At 34.0% G+C, this 17,047-nt stretch overlaps 2 protein-coding genes across 3 annotated transcripts; both read left to right on the top strand.

Moving 5' to 3' along the window:
• The first annotated feature begins 4,288 nt into the window (after window positions 1-4,288).
• LOC146133163 (aspartyl aminopeptidase-like) lies at window positions 4,289-5,832 on the top strand. Its single transcript, XM_083396755.1, has 2 exons — window positions 4,289-5,011; window positions 5,129-5,832. The coding sequence occupies exons 1-2, from the start codon at window positions 4,429-4,431 to the stop codon at window positions 5,818-5,820; spliced, it is 1,275 nt and encodes a 424-aa protein (XP_083252881.1). The 5' UTR covers window positions 4,289-4,428; the 3' UTR covers window positions 5,821-5,832.
• A 279-nt stretch (window positions 5,833-6,111) lies between these two features.
• LOC146133162 (pleckstrin homology domain-containing family A member 8-like) lies at window positions 6,112-16,329 on the top strand. Of its 2 annotated transcripts, none has more exons than XM_083396754.1 (11): window positions 6,112-6,238; window positions 8,803-8,919; window positions 9,635-9,790; window positions 10,093-10,217; window positions 10,726-10,920; window positions 12,018-12,343; window positions 13,492-13,636; window positions 13,783-13,984; window positions 15,116-15,177; window positions 15,262-15,337; window positions 15,467-16,329. In XM_083396754.1, the coding sequence occupies exons 1-11, from the start codon at window positions 6,181-6,183 to the stop codon at window positions 15,481-15,483; spliced, it is 1,479 nt and encodes a 492-aa protein (XP_083252880.1). In that variant the 5' UTR covers window positions 6,112-6,180; the 3' UTR covers window positions 15,484-16,329. The 2 variants fall into 2 exon arrangements, with proteins under 2 accessions (XP_083252880.1, XP_083252879.1); XM_083396753.1 differs by having other exon boundaries at window positions 15,262-15,341.
• The last annotated feature ends 718 nt before the right edge of the window (window positions 16,330-17,047 follow it).

The raw sequence follows: 17,047 nt of genomic DNA, 5'->3' as shown, positions 1-17,047 counted from the left end.
TAAACTTTGACATTGTTTGTTATTCGTAAGTTGAAAAGAAAGGATTCCTATTGTTGAAAATCGTTGTAAGTAAATGGTGGGTTACATTTTTCGATTTTTCTGGTGAATTGACATGGAATGACCCTTAGGGTTTAATTTTTTAGGGTAGTTAATGAGAAAGTTAGGGGTAGGGTTTGGGCCTTGGGTTAGTTAAATGTTGTATAGACTTTAACTATTCGACTAGTTGTTAGTCCTACTTGGTCTGATTCCGAGCTGAGTTTTATTCCGATGTTAATTGTGTTTTATTTAGGTCTTATACCTGGGGTCCTTTGAAACAAAACTGGTCGAACGAAAACGGTTTTGCTCCGAACATAAACCGAACCGATATCTAAAAAATATGTGCATTGGATCAAAACCTGCAACGGAATTTAAACGGTCCAGTTCCCCGTTTAAATGTTTTTTTTTAATATTATAGCCTACGAAAGGTAAATAAGGATTTTTGCAAATTAATGATACGCTTCAATAATTGTTGACGAATTGGGTGCTTTTTTAAGACTTTAAGTTACGAGAGAACAGACCAAAAAGTCATTCGCTTCAGAACAGGATCATTACATCCACGTTGCCAAGCTATCTAAATAAGAATCATTTTGTCTTGTCAACTGTGTTTTACACTTTACTTGAAAAACATCTAAACTATCGTGTTTGGTTAATATTATGCCAGTTATATTCTCATTATAAATTTAATGGCGCTGGTCTAGAATCCTACCACAACGAAACACCATTTGGGTTAGGGTGCGGGTTAGCGTTTGGGTTACGGTGGGTCAAGTATTATTATTAAACAAAGAATATAATAATACTTGACCCACCCACACCCGAACGCTAACCCGCACCCAAACTCAAATTTTGTGCGTTGATTTTAGAACTGTGGTAGGATTCTAGACCAGCGCCAATTTAATTAACGTTTTTACTAAAGGTTTGTGGGAAATCTGGCGATGGTTTCAGTTTTTACAAGGTTATATTTTGCAAATTGTGATTTGGAAATTGAATCTACATCTGTGAACACAACAAAAAATCGATAAAAAGTTTGGCCTGCCTCATAATTTATATTTTTTATCCTCTCCTTACTTCATCTTACAGGTGTGATTGACAGGTAAACCTTTCAGTTATTCCTTAGTTTGGTAATTTTATTCCATATTGAAGATGTTTTATCCAGTGTATATGGTCCTTCATTTTGTACCTCAATTAATAGTTAAAGATGAATGACATTTAACTTAATTGCGATTTGTTAAGCTGCACTCCACTGTGGAAAGTATGGCAAATAGGGTTCCTCTTTTTCCCGTGGAAACGGTATTTAGAATTTCTGGAAATACGGGGAATCCCGACAAAAATAATTATACTTAATTAGTCATTATCTTTAAAATTATCAGCTGCAAACATTTAAATAAGCTCATTTATGTTCTGTAGTATTGCTTCTGCAATCTTACAAGACCTTCTCGTTTTAAATGCTGCACCTCTATTTGTGTTTATTTAAAAAAAACTCGCAAGTTTTTCCGCTGGTAAGTGCAAATAAAGCAACTCAGGCAACGACTTTAATAAGTTTAGTAATATTTTTTTCTTGGCATCAGTCGAAAACAACAAGATTTTTTGAAGTTTTGCTATGTTGCCCACTAACCGGGATTAAAACAAATTTCCCCAAATTTGGGATTGTTAATTCGCGGGAAATCCTGGGAATTGCCCGTCGAAACAGTCCTGAAGTAGAACCCTAAAATGGCAAGTACACCAGGGCAATTGTTGGCGCTGGTCAACCATATACCACATTTCCGCCCAGGGGTTTATATTGTTAACAATATTTGGGTTTGGTGGGTCAAGTATTATTATTATAATATTTATTCTTCCTATAGTTACTTCAGCGCTCTTTCATAATGTATTTTGGATACCACGCCTTTTTCTTAAAACAATACCTGGAAGCAACATCTTATTCATATCTTCTTCTTTTCTAATTTTTGTGTTAATTTCTCTGTGCAAAAATCAAAGGGCGCCTAAGTCATTTTCTACATCAGGGTTCGGCAACCTTTTCTTGTTGCGGGCCAAAACCAAACTGAGAAAGTCTCTGCAGGCCGCCCCAAATGTTAACTAAGATTCGTGTTATTGAAATGTTAAAACAACTGTGAATCAGGCGGGCCATGGATATTTTTTTCACTTAAAAACGTGTTTAATTACATTTACAGAGGCAGTAAAGTGTTGACGCAAAGCAAAAAAAGGATTTGTTTGGTATAAAATTCGAGTTCATGTGTCGTCACCCATACTACTAATGAAAAGTGTAATAAAACTGCTTTGAGGGAACGCCATAACATTTTAAGTTAATCTAGCTTTGTGATTTTTAACCGTTTCAAGTCACGGCGCACCTGGCGAGCTCAGCGAGCGCGATTTTTTAGGTATACCGGTATGTTTTTTAAATTTCTTGCAAGTTTTTATTACATCGCCAAAAATAAAAAATCGAAAATGTTAAAAAACTATATGTCCAATATTTTTCAATACGTTTTCTGTTTTTCCGCGACACACTTGTCAGCCTTCCACAGCGCAATGGTAAAGAAGCGCTGATCTAGTTGAAAAGGCAGCATCAAAACGTAAACAAACGGACGTATAATAATCATTCAAGCGTAGCGCGAAATTTTTTGCAATTACGTAGTTAAAATAGTCAAAAAGTATGTTAAATGGATTTATGTCAAATTTTTTAAAGAGGCGGAGGGCTGGATGAATTACATCGGCGGGCCGGAGGTTGCCGACCCCTGTTCTACATGCTCGATTTTCAAAGCCGAATATGACTGAAGTGTCAATATTCATTAATTGAAAATTGTTATTTTAATAATATTTTTTTTATTAAAAGTATGTTTGCTGAACTAATATATAAAAATATTTAACTGAGAATCTTCGTTATTTATTGAGTTATGGAGCCTTTGCTTTTCAACCAAATTCTAACATTTTGATGTTTGTGAATGTTTAAACACATATTAATATCCCACTCCTAAATAACTGGCGTTTGAGTCATGACTCTTTTTGAATAGTATGCTCGTAGGTTTTACCCCATGTAAGTCACTTTTTACATGCTAATAATGTTTATTGTTTAATAATATTTTTTGTTGAAAGTCTGATTGTTTAATAAGTTAGGTCACATTAAGAAGTAAGTAAGTAATTTTTATTTTTCCGTTGGCGCTAAAATTAAAAAACACAAAGTAAGCTATGACAAGAAATAAATTGATGCGCGATACGGCCAGAGCAGCGATGGGTCCGATGGACCTTCCAGTCAGCTGCACGGTTAAGTAATGTGAAAATTTTTTTAATCAATATCTTCTTTACTTCCACAGATGGTGTGATTTATCACCGTCACTGCGTTTTTCATGCAAATTTGCCATGAAATGTGTTCAGTCGCAAAAAGTCAATTAAATGCACAAAACAACTTCAAAAACTTGACTTATGGTTTTCTGTAGTAATCCATTTACTCCTTGGAAACTTAGTAAAATAAAATGCATTACAGCCTGCCAAACTAAATTGTACAATTAATTTATTCCAGCCTTTCAATTTTAGTCTGCATAAATATTCCCCCAATCAATATATCCAGAGTTACCAATCGGACAAAAAATGCAGAATTGGCAGGATTGAATTTAGGTGTCCCTGATGATTGTAAATTTGCTAAAATCTTTCAGCCAGTTTAGTGTTTTAAAATTAACATATTGAAAACTAAAATTGACGTATTGAAAATGTTTCACCCTTAGTGCAGAACGTTTTTGCAATTAGGTAGTTATAATGAGCAAAAAAATAAGAACAAAATAATTGACAGTGGACATTTTAAAAAACTCAAATACAACTGGGACAAATAGGGTAGCATAAAACTGGTTGAAGAGCGGCCCTCGGCCAGCGATCTATGGTTTGGCCACCAGTGCCATAGAACATGATGATATTTATAATCATCTCCTTTTGTAAACCTTTCCACCCTTTTGTTGTGAGCCTTTAAAAGCTGCAGCCCCATATAATATCAAAGTCTTGCATTTTTACCAATTTGGTTTTAATTTGCTAAAAAACACCTGGTTTTGTTGTTTCTTCGTCTTCTGAGAAAGTCAACAAAATACCTTGAACTAAGATTTGCTGCCTATGATAGTGCTTTTGTCCAACTTTATGGATTTAAGAACACATTGCTGCCCCGCCTGGAAAGTATAGTAGATCTCTTCTCCCCGGGGATGCACTTACTTTCACAGTGGCCTACAACGCAGCTGCCAAATTTAAAATTTTTAGTTTTGTTGAAAAACTTTAACTGGATCCTCTGCAGTTACCAACAGGCACATGTAAATTATTGGTTTAAAATGTATTTATAAATTTTGTTTGGGAGTTCCCATATATAATGTTTATATGCATTTATATGTGATATATACAGAATGAAATAATAAAGATAAAATGGCAAATAAGGCAGTTACCCTAAAAATTGCAAGAGATTTTTTGAAATTTGTCGATGCTGGTCCTTCCCCATATCATGTTGTTGAGGAATGCAAGGGAAGACTTCTTAATGCTGGCTTCAAAGAAATATCTGAGCGTGATCATTGGGACATTAAACCAAATGACAAGTGTTTTATGACTAGGAACCAATCTACACTGATTGCATTTGTTGTCGGTGGAGCGTACCGGGCTGGCAACGGGTATGCCATAGTCGGTGCCCACACTGATAGCCCATGTTTGAGAGTTAAAGTGAAGAGTATGCGACAAAAGGAAGGCTTCATTCAAGTTGGGACTGAATGCTATGGTGGTGGAAATTGGCCAAGCTGGTTCGATCGTGACCTCAAAGTGGCTGGCAGAGTTTTGGTCTCACAAAATGATGTAATCAAGTCAAAGTTGTTACATATAAACCGTCCAATCATGAGGGTTCCACATCTGGCTATCCATCTCCAGAGAGAAATGAATGATAAATTTTCAACTAACAAGGAAAACCACCTAGTTCCGATTTTGGCTACGCAGAGCGAGTATGAATTAAATAAGACAGAATGTGATTCCAAGTCTTCATCAGGCTGCTCATCATATCACCACAGTGTGTTTATGGAAATGCTGGCTAATGAATTGGAGACAACGCCAGACAAAGTTGTGGATCTTGATCTGTTTTTAGCGGATCATCAACCATCAGCTATCGGTGGTGTTTTGGAAGAGTTTATCTTTGCTCCAAGGCTGGACAATTTGCTGAGCAGTTATTGCAGTTTAGAGGGCTTGATGAAATCCTGTGACAGTGGCCTGGATTCTGAGAAAAACATTCGGATGGTCACTTTGTTTGATAATGAAGAAGTTGGTTCATCCAGTGCTCAAGGAGCTGGGTCTTCTATTACTGAGTATGTCATGAGGCGCTTGTCCTGTGATCCAAAGAATCTGACAGCCTTTGAGGAGAGCATTCCAAAATCTATGATGGTTAGTGCAGACATGGCGCACGCTATACATCCAAATTACTCCGACAAGCATGAAGAAAAAATGAGACCCAGCTTGCATGGTGGTCCAGTCATCAAAACCAACAACAACCAACGATATGCAACAACGGCTATTACAGCAACTGTACTCCGGGAGGCTGCAAAGTATGCTGATGTACCAATTCAGGATGTTATGGTGAGAAATGATTCTCCATGTGGTTCTACTATCGGACCAATTCTTTCCACTAGATTGGGTATGCGTACTGCTGATGTTGGTGCAGCACAACTTAGTATGCATTCATGTCGAGAAGTTTGTGGTGTCTATGCCCCAGAGCAATGTTTAAAGCTTTATCAAGCATTCTTTGAAAACTACACCACCATTGATGACTCCTTGTCTGAATGATGTGTTAAACACTATATGCTTGCTATTTTCAATTCCATTATGTAATATTTAAAATATTTTCGTGCTCAATCAAAACAAACTATATACCTTAATATTGCAAGATTTGTTTATGTTTTTCATGATTTCTTAGATATTGATTTCCCCTTCTAATTGTATGTGAACCTGGTGATCATTAATATCTATTTAGGCAACCTAATGGTATGTTGAACAGTGATGTTGTGTTGTGTTTTTTTAATTTTCTATGATTCCATTTCAATGAAATGGTAGTTTAATAAGCAATTTTCTTCCATAGATGTAATAGATATGTTTTAAATTGTAATTAGGCTTAATTAAATCTTGTAACCATTAAAATAAAATGTAATGTCTTCTGGTGGAAACTTAGAAGGAACTGTTTACAAATGGACCAATTACTGGGGAGGTATACTTTTCTGTTTGTACTAAAACAACCTGTGGCTATGCAGCCATGGGTTATAAGTATATTTTTGCCAATTTTACTATGTAAACATGAAAATGTTACTCTTCTCGCTAAATTTTGGATATTTCTACTTGCCTAAAATAAATAAAAAGATAATTTTAGACTATCGCTCTTTCACGATTTATGTAAATAGACGATTAGAAAATAACCCAACAGTAACACAGTTTATTTATAAACATTAATATATACTATGGAAATGAATAAATCAAACACTTTGAATATTTACTTTCTCATGAAACGACTCTGTCCCTTGTGGGCTTTTTGGCAAACATTTACCACAAGAAACCTTGGCAAAAACGGACTGAAAAGGTGTAAAAACGAGTTGAAAACATTGCTTATGCTAACTGGTAAATTTATATCCTGGTAGCAGATAGCAATAAACCTCTTAACCGCTATCCGGATAATACAACCCTAGTGTTTACAATGTTTTAGCCTTGTTTTGATGAAATCCAGTCATCTAAGGCACTTTGCATATTATGGCATGTCGCACTGTATGACTTATAAACAATGATGGGATTAAAGTTTTTTTCAGCCGGTTCTATCACAAAAGTCATATATTTCAGCCAGTTGTGTTTTAAAAAGTCATATTTTCCGGAAAATAATTAAAGTTGTTGCAAGAACAGGATTCAACCCTAGGCAAACATGCTGAATCCCACCGCTGCTCACAAACTCCATTTTTTGTTAAAGTGGAAAAATAACCACACATTTCACCTAGTTCATCACATTAAATATGTGTTATGTCATTACAGTAGCTGTCGCACATAGCGAAACATTAAAACGACCAACTGTTGTCTGGCCAAGCCTAATATAGCGTTCTTTGAAGTAACAAATTTATGTCTTTGCTGGCTTGGAATGCAATTAATGCTTAAAATTTTTAATAATAATTGTTCTTGTGACTTTTTTACTGAACCAGTCGATTGTGAGTCTCTAAAAAATATTTTTATAAATCGCAATCAATAAGTCGGCTACACCTGCTTTATGGCATGCCAAAGTTTTTAGGATGAACGCGCCAGATAATATTTTCACTTTTTCTTGTATTTGTCCATAGCCTGTGAACATTAACTCTATACTAAATGCAATTTTTGACAAATTATTTAGTTAATGCAATTTTCTATACAAATTCACAATGTATGCCAGATCGCTCTATTTGACATGTTTATGCCATATCGGTGTAATCATTAGGGGTGGAGGAATATAATGCTAATCTTTTCATGCAACCAATGCGTCAAGTATAGATACTTCAATGGTAAAAATTTTGAAAACTGAAACCAAACAAATGCATGTTTTTTGCACTTCGACTTTGGTTCAGTTGCATAATACCACACATCTGTTGCATGTTTGGTATGATTACATGATTTATACCTGACTGAATTTTTTTTTATGCTTTTCTATACCCCCCAAACTAAAATTCCTGGTCACCCTTACAACATTTGCCCGCCTTATGAAACGATTTGCTCTGCCTGGATGTTTGAACCATGCTGTTTTAGAATTAGCAATGTGCTTATATATATGCAAGAAATGTGCTTATATTTGAGAAATGTGCTTATTTTGTAGATTTGTGCTTACTTTCAGAATGTTTTTTCTGTCAATTGGACCACTTTGACCAATAATACTGTATTACCTAATTAGCAAATATAGTAGACAACAAAAAACTTTATCGATCATTTATTGATTCATCTTTGACTAGACACAAGAAAACACAATATATATTCTACATATAATAACAATAGATTAATTATGGATTTATTGTTTGAAAAATTAATTACAGTTAATATTTAAAACTGGATAATTTGTATGTTGTAAATTAACCATTTTTGATTAAGAAGTTTTCTTGAATAAGAAAGTCTAATACAAGCTCTTATTTCAATCTGTACTAGTAAAAAAATGAAATGCTTGAATTAAAGGTTTTCACAGACCGGTAGAGTACAGAGTCATCACATACCAACAGGGTGTTTTCTGCTTACCAGATGATCACCCTGACTTTACCAGACCTGGTTAAACTATGTCATGTGGGCCAAGTCCTGTCCTAGCTATTAAATCCTGCAGCAGCACATTTTTTATAAACGTGTTTCCCTAAGTTTGTATGGGCCAATTTTAAGATGCCACTGCAACGTTTTTGTACCAAATGTTTTGGACAAAGCATATACACTATGTTTAGCCTTGATCGACCAGTGGTGATGAACTTCTGCTTTGTGTCGGCATGTAATTGATTCAGGTTTGACATGTACTAGACCAGAAGGTTTTCAACATAGGTCAGTGGTCACCTGTCATAAAGGTTTAATCTGGTACCTTGCATAGCAAACAAGATGCAGCTTTGTTACTCTGAGGTTTTGTCTTAAAATATAAAACTAATCTTATGGTTCACTTAACCTTCTATTGCACTGTGTTTTGTCCTTCGAATTTACTTAATTAGTGAACATAGTGATTTATTGTGTTTATATTTTGGGCAGGCAAATACATAAAATTGGCATCTGTGTAATTTGCTAAGCTTCTCAACAATATTTCAGGTTGGCAACCAAGATGGTTAATACTACAAAATGGTGTTTTATCATATTATAACAGCGCTGATGAAGTGGACAAGGGTTGTAGAGCTTCAATTAAAATATCTGCTAGTGACATTATTGGTAAGAATTGTTCCGTTACACTTACTTTTCTTTATAGTAACCAAGGTGCAGTGTGTAGAAGTCAAATTTGTATTATTATGGTGTGATATTGGACAAGTTTTATAGTACTGGTAAACATGGTGTTCAATTTAAACTTGTCATAATTATATTTATAGGTCAACAAATATTGATAATAAATTGCAAAGCCAAAAAGGTTGAGTAAATCGACAGCATCTTGATTAAAACGTTTCGATACGAGCTTGTATCATCTTCAGTTAATGTGACTGAATGGGCTTCAGACGTTTTTAGATTGCGGCTACTCAAGTCGCTATCTATCCAAGACTGCAGCCCCGAATTGAATGTTGACACCTTATCGACACCACTGTTCTTGTTCAACACCTGAAGGTGCTAAATATGCCCCAACTTTCGAAACTCAGACTGATAATAATTGCGTCCCATTTCTTATAAGTGATGCTTGAAATGCTTCTCAGTCACATTAACTGAAGATGATACAAACTCGTATCGAAACGTCTTAATCAAGATGCTGTCGATTTACTCGATCTTTTTAGATTTGCAATTTATTATCAAGCTACTTTACAGATCCGTGCATAGTGTACCCAAATATATATTTATTTAATATTTCTGTATTTGTTAATTTAATTCTTGTTTGTGTGAAATAGATTGTTAGGAATATATAGTTACACACTCTGCATAATTGATCAATAGCTATTTTTAGCATATCCTACTGACAACACCCGTTTTGACATTGTTGTGCAAAGTGAACAAAGGTGGTATCTGAAAACGACCAATGCTGCAGAGAGGCAAGCATGGATCATTGCTCTTGGCACATCAAAAGCCAGTAGTAATGATTTAAGGTTACACAAAGAGCAAGGTAAGTAAACCAGTTTTTCAGGAAAGTAGAAAATAATACTTTTGCTCGCAAATTTTTGGATTAGAACAATATAGTTTTGGTATATTTCAATATTTGTATTCTATTTTTCTAATTTTATTTATGAGTGATTTTTTTGAAAAAAAGTGATAGTTTAAATAACTGGATGTTACCTAGCTTGTTAACGCTAAAGCAAGTTTCAGCTCAATAACTGGAAAACATTTGGTAACAGAATAAAATGTAAACTATTGGACATTTTTATATGTAACAACTACCTATTGACCTTGTTTATTCATATTTTGTAGATTCCCTAGAGGCCCACTCTGAACTACGAACTTGTATGAGTGAAGTTCGACTTTTTTGCGATCTACTTGTACAGCAAGCTGTTCATGTCAAAGAGGAGGCGCAAAAAGACACTCCTGATATTCAGGTCAGTATATGTGTTTACTTTGTTCCATATTGTGTTAGTAGACACTATTAAAAAGCCATGACCTGCTGTCGTTGAAATTTATTTGTTTCTGTGAAGTTTTTTTATTTTAGTTCCACGGGTGTTGCTCTGTACCAAATGTTGTTTGCCATAAGGTATATAGTTATCAAGATTTTGATTTCATTTGCTATTTGTGATGTATTTAGAATGATGCCAAAAAGTAAAAGGTTGAAAGGCAGATTGTAATACTAAAAACATGGCATCCATTATGGTCGTATTCACCAATTGATTTGTTTGAATTTTGCGTTGTTTTATAACATACTACACTACCTTGCTTTTATCATGCATCAATAAGTAACATAATATGTACACTCCTCACCTGCTGAGTACTTCCACAAACATTAAATGTACACTATCTACAATCTGCATACCTGTATCCATTTATGGTAACTGATTTATTAAATGTTAACTAATTTATGCAATATAGGTATAAAGTTATAATACCTTTCAGAAAATTGCAGACAATTCCACTCTGCTTTCCACAACATGTGACACATTCCTTGTTACTTTGGGCCGCTGTTTATCTATATCTGAAACCGTTTTTGAGATGCCAGGTTTGCCTGGTAGAATGATTACTCGGTCACAGTCTCAGACTGACCAAGCTGCATTGCCTGTTTTAGGAACACCAAAGTCAAGACATAAAAAGGTAAAAAAACTTTAAAATACCTACTACAGAATTTTTTTTCTGAAAAGAGACATTTTTTTAATTTAAAATGTTCTCAATATTATTTGCATTCCTTATTTGGTACTAAGGATCATACACCATCACAATGGAATAGATTCATTTTAAAGTGTAAGTTACAGGATTTCTCCAAAGCAGTTTAAGTTAAGTTGATGATTTTAAGAATATTTTTTTTATTTTTGAAATCAATTTTTTATTGTTAAGTTTTGCATGATAATTCAGCAACATTTTATGAGCGTTGACCAATCTGTTAGCTTAGCCAGTGGTCGGCAAACATTTTTAGTCACCGCCCAAGGCACTCTTTTTAGTGCTATTGAAGGCTCACTAGTCACTATATAATACAACTACGAAAAGAGTGGTGGATTCAGGATAGTTGTTTTTAATTATACGGCGCCTTGATGCCAAAAACACTGTTATGCCATAATGTAAAACATTCTAGTGTAAAATAAAGAATATACCCGCGAAGCGTAAAAAGATTGGCGCTAACATAAAGTTGGCAAAACTTATAGTTCGACAGGCTCTCAGAACCACATTTGGCATGTGGGTCTGAACCACATTTGGCATTTGGGTCTGAACCACGCTGAGACATATAAAAGTTTTAGGACACACAAACTTTTAAAATAAAGTCCAATGAATATACACTTTGTACAGCTATCACACGGCCCACAACAACATGATAACACTAAACTATTTAAAAGTAACTCGCGGCCCCATAAAAATGGCTCTGTGGCCCACAGTATGCCTACCACTGAATTAGACTGTTAAACACCTTATTTTGTCTTTAAACCATTTCACCTGGTTACTATTAATTTTTACTGTGGACTGTAGCAGAGGTGGGAATAATTCCGCCTTAAACATAAACTGGGACTTGGATATAAAAATTTACGCATTTTGAATCCTAACCTGGTGCTCATCTTATCATTGCCTTAACCTTACCAAGCTAAAGATGTTACTTTATTGTTCTTCATCATGAAGCAGACAAGAAATTATTCCTACATTAATTATTGGCATGTTTTTTTTGTATTTTATAAAGATAACACTATTAAATCTTTATATTACAGCGCCATGGCCGGAGTGCTTGTCCAACTACCCCTACTTCTCCTGTGCATTCACCATTTTCCACAAAAGTATCACCTGTTCAATCCGCTCCACCTGATACCTTAACACGATTACACAATGATGATCCAATAACTACTAAAACTAACAACTTAAAATTGACAACTGAAGGCACCGGACTGTCATCAGATTCGGCTACCAAGACTGTCCTCACTTTAAATATACCAAAACCAAAATTAGCACAGACTCATTCCATGAACAGCGATGGTGCAACAACACAGTTAGATGGTAAAGAACCTTTGCTGACATTTTTCAGTGCAATGTTACACAGGTATATTCTAAGTTTATTTTATTTATAAAATACATATATTATACAATATAAATATGCATAAAAGTTAAACTTAATACCATTAGCAGGCTATCAGAATCTTGTCAGCTTTGACAAGCATTTTTAGCACAAGTTATTTTGTTTTTTTCGCACCCCCCCTTTTTTTTCAATTTTAAACGCTGTGTTTGCATCATATAAAGTAGGGAATAAACAAGCAATAGTCATCTTACGGATGAAATATTTGAATAATTTACAAGCAAAATAGTCATCAAAGAGTGATGAAAGAACAACATTTAAAAGTTTTTATTTGGTTTCAGTCAACAAAACTTTTACCTTAGGAGACTTGGCGCTTTTGGCCAGGGCTGCGGAGTCGGGACTCGGGACTCTACGGAGTCGGTTTGTTTTGCCGGACTCGGGACTCGAGTAAGACCACGTAAAACTACCAGAGTCCCGAGTCCGACGTGCGCATGCGCAGCATCAAATTTTAAAACTGTTAAGGTGGCAAAATGTAAGTTGTAAAAGTGTAATAGAAAATGGGAAATATTTTTAAACCATGTAATACGGGTGGATCAATTATGACACCAATATGAGTGGATTGCAGAAAATCCACCTTAATTTAGTTGCGTAAATGGGTGAAATACAGGCTGTAGAGTCAGAGCTGGACTTGGGACTCGACAAAATCTTACATTTGGCCGGAGTCGGACTCGGGACTCGGGAGTCGGACTCGGGTTGTTTTTAACCGAATCCGCAGCCCTGCTTTTGGCACCTGAAAAAATTAGCACTATTGGGTCTCTTAAAAAGGCTTGCAATATTACAGAGCCCCAAACAGTTTACCTTAAAAAACGTTGTGTGAAACCGAAAAGGATTGGTTTGACCCCCTGGATCCACCCTATCTGTTTCTCAAACCTTTGTCTTAAAAAACAAACTTTTACAATAATGCAATGATAAAGATTTAATGTAGTAGTCATGTTTATTCTTTACTATGAATGCGAACTATGTAATTTCTCTGGATGCCATTTTAACACAGAAATTCGATAATTGATGGATGATTTTATAAACACTACAGCATAATTATTGGTAATCAGCTGTATTCGCTCTACTACACATAAAATCAAGATTCATTCATATATTTTACTTCTTAATTTTATTAGTTTTTCTGATATTACACTTGAAGAAGATGGTGGAATACCAACAATTCCATTTCTATCAGCATGTGAAGGAATTATTCCTTTTCTTGACACAATTGGTTCAACTGCTTTTGCACCAGTTAAAATGGACTTCATGGGAAATATCAGTGTAACTTAAAAGTTTTTATCTTTATGTATAACTTTTGTAATAACACAATGACATAAATAGAGAGTGTTGAGTAGTTATTTTGTAAGGTCTATTTGATTTAAAACCTCTGGTATTTGTCATTTTTGTTTTTTGTTAATGTTGTGCAGAAGTTAAGAACCAAATACCGATCAGACACATCAAAATATAAAACTTTGCAAGCAATTTTAACTCAAGAAATCCGCACATCAACAACAAAAGTAAGAAACTCTGCAACTGATGCTCTTATGTGGCTGAAAAGAGGACTGCGATTCATTCAAAAGTTTCTCCTCAATTTTAAAAATGGAGAAAATAACCTCACTATAGCTTTAAGTAAGTAGTTTTTTTTTCAGCTTAAGGTTTGGATATTGCTTCATGTTGTAAAGCTCCGCAGTTTACTCTTCATTTTAGAGAAAAAAATTGTTAAGACTTTTAGTTTAGTACATAAATATAACAACACTAATTTTTAAAACTCTGTTTTGAGTGTTTAAATTTTGAAATATTGGGTGGGTATCACACACAATAATATGGAAAAAAATATTTTTTTTAAACTGTCATCCTAAAATATATTAATTTCTTTGGTGATATTTTAGCCTTATCTTAGTTTATATTGTAATTGGCGTAGTGGCAACCTTACTTGGAGATAATGTGGGGCACTAGAGAAAGTTAACATTATAAACGAGGTCACCATACCATGATTATTGTAGTTTCAAAAATGTTTTTTTATAAATTATTTAATATTGATGGGGTAGTGAAAACTTTATTCATTGTATTGCCAAGTTATAACGACAATACTTTATATTACATAGTCATAATGGATTGTGATTGTTTTTTTTTAAGTATGCAGTACTGCAGTAGACTATGGGTTGCCAGACCAAAAAAAAAAAAGCATTAATTAAATGACTTTTTATATTTAAAAATACAGTATACCAGATTGAACTTGAACCCATTAAGTTCAATCTGGTATACTGTAGCCACAGGAGACACATAACATGTTCACAACATACCAACCAAAATGGAAATTTTTATCTTTGGAAAAGCTCAGTTATCCTAGGGTTTTTTAATTGAAAATGCAATACAATATTTTTTTTTAACTATCTTGAAATTTGAAAAATACTAACTCAAACCACTTCATTAGCATCAAAAATTCAGATTTAAGTATACTCATACTTTCTTTGTATTGCTTGCAATTTCTTCAAATGTATAAAATGTCTTGTTTAGTGTTTTTTTTATCGCTTCTGGTTATCAGTAGTGTGCTTATTTTTTGGTCTAAGCTGATGGCAACCCTGATTATGAGTTTCCAAATATTTTATATACTTCATTTTTTGTAATGTAGAACAAATACCAGCATTAAAAAATAATCACACCTAATCCAATAACCCATATATGTAGAGTTATTCTAAGATTTGCTGTTAAAATCATTTTGACTTAGATTTAACAATATTCTATATTTTTTGTTTTTAGATAATGCCTATTCAGATACGTTGAAAGTCTACCATGGCTGGGTAGTTAAAGGAATTTTTGCAGTAAGTGAAGACCTATTTTGTTTGATAAATAAATACAAATATTTTAAGCAAATACCATTAACGTCTTGCGTGTTTACTGTTTAGCTTGCAGTGAAGGCAGCGCCTTATCCAAAGGATTTTATTCGTGCACTTTCTCCAACTCCAGATCATGCAGATGATTGTCAGTAAGTTAACAATAACTCATGTTTCTAACTTTGACTTAAAGCTGGTGTAAGTGCATTACACAAAAAAGTTTTAAAGTTTGGTAGTAAGTGTTGAAATAATTTTTGCACACTTGTACTTTTTGTAGATTTACTACATATCTGATGAAAGATATTGATCAGTACACTACTGCAATGGACGTTATACTAAACCTTGTTGACAACTTTTACCAGCAATGTGACCTGGAATCAAGTGCAGTTGTGTAAAAATACAAAAAAAAATGATTTTATTTGCTTTGTCAACTGTTTAGATTAAAGTTGTTGGTTTTATTGTGTTTAAGTGTAAAATTAGGTTGTTATGATTGATGACCAAAAAAATCTCTAAGTGATCGTTTTCGGAAAAAAAGACTGATAATGCTTGTGAATTTTAAAAAGTGAAAGTGGCGGCTGTGCTTCAGCTTTATTCTTATTTTTAACGCAATGTATGTTATTTTCATATATGTCAACACATTGCAATTTATCATGCTGCAGAAACCTGACACTTTGTTTGGCTGATGTTCTGTAATGCTTAATAGAACAAGAAGATAACATCATAAAAGTACAATTTTTTAGGTGTTTTGAATATTGTGCCTTCTTTAAAAGTTAGTGTAAAACGTCTGAAAGCCGACTACAAGTTTTAAAACAATTTGGTGCTTTTGTATTAAGTTTTTTTTCATACAATATTTTGCACATCATGTTGATGAACCACGTGATGTTGTTCCTCATTCAATCTGTTGTGTCTGCAGTCTCGTTTTCTAATTTGTACACTGTAGTGTGATGTAAATAACTGGCTACTTTTAACATATTGATAAACGTGACATTGGACTGTGCACTCAATCAGATATATATAAAAAATAATGGTTTTTATCACTATATGCACATTTTGTATATCCGTTGTGGATATTTTCGTGTCTTGTGCAATTCCTATTTCCTGTTATTGTCAATTCTACCAAATATATATATAGCTTTAGCACGTGGTTTGTTATTTGCAGCGAATAGTCAGTTTTAGGTTACGTAAGTCAATTTAACGTCACAGCAATTGGCACCAAAAATAATGTTAAACTTTACCAAATATTTCTCAAGCAAAACCTTGAAATACTAAACAAATATCAAGTTAACATTTAAAAATTTGCTTGAATAATCTAATTTTACTAAAAAATATTCAATTTAATGACGTGAACTTCCTCCGAATTTGACAACCATAGCATTACTACTTAAATTGAACAACTAAAAAAAAACTCTTGATCATAAAGGTTTTTTAGCTATGTACGTTGTACAACCTTGTAAACTCACATCTTCGTGGCGTTAGTTCACTCGTCTAAACCTAGTTTTCCCCACTGATATTGTGACATATGGCTGCTAGACCAGAAGACAATAGTGAACTTTGGTTGATTCTAATCAGTAGACTACTATTGTTGAGGTGTCTTTTTTGTATTATTTTATAAATTTGTTTGTGTTACAAATATGCAACCTATTGGACACGGCAGAAGCTTATATATCGTAGGGGTTAGTCGTGTTTTTCAAGGTTGAGAACCACCGTTCGGAGACAATAAACAATCCATTTTCCACAGTAAAGAATGATTTTGTGAATATATAACAGTTATAGCAGGTGAAAGCAACTAAAGGATAAAGTTACTCATGCATTGATATCGGCAGTTTATACAAAAAACGATTAACAAAAGTATTCATAG

Source organism: Ascidiella aspersa, chromosome 9 (assembly GCF_963924565.1).
Source record: "Ascidiella aspersa chromosome 9, kaAscAspe10.2, whole genome shotgun sequence".
Classification (NCBI taxonomy): domain Eukaryota; kingdom Metazoa; phylum Chordata; class Ascidiacea; order Phlebobranchia; family Ascidiidae; genus Ascidiella; species Ascidiella aspersa.
This window is presented reverse-complemented; position numbering and strand designations above follow the sequence as displayed.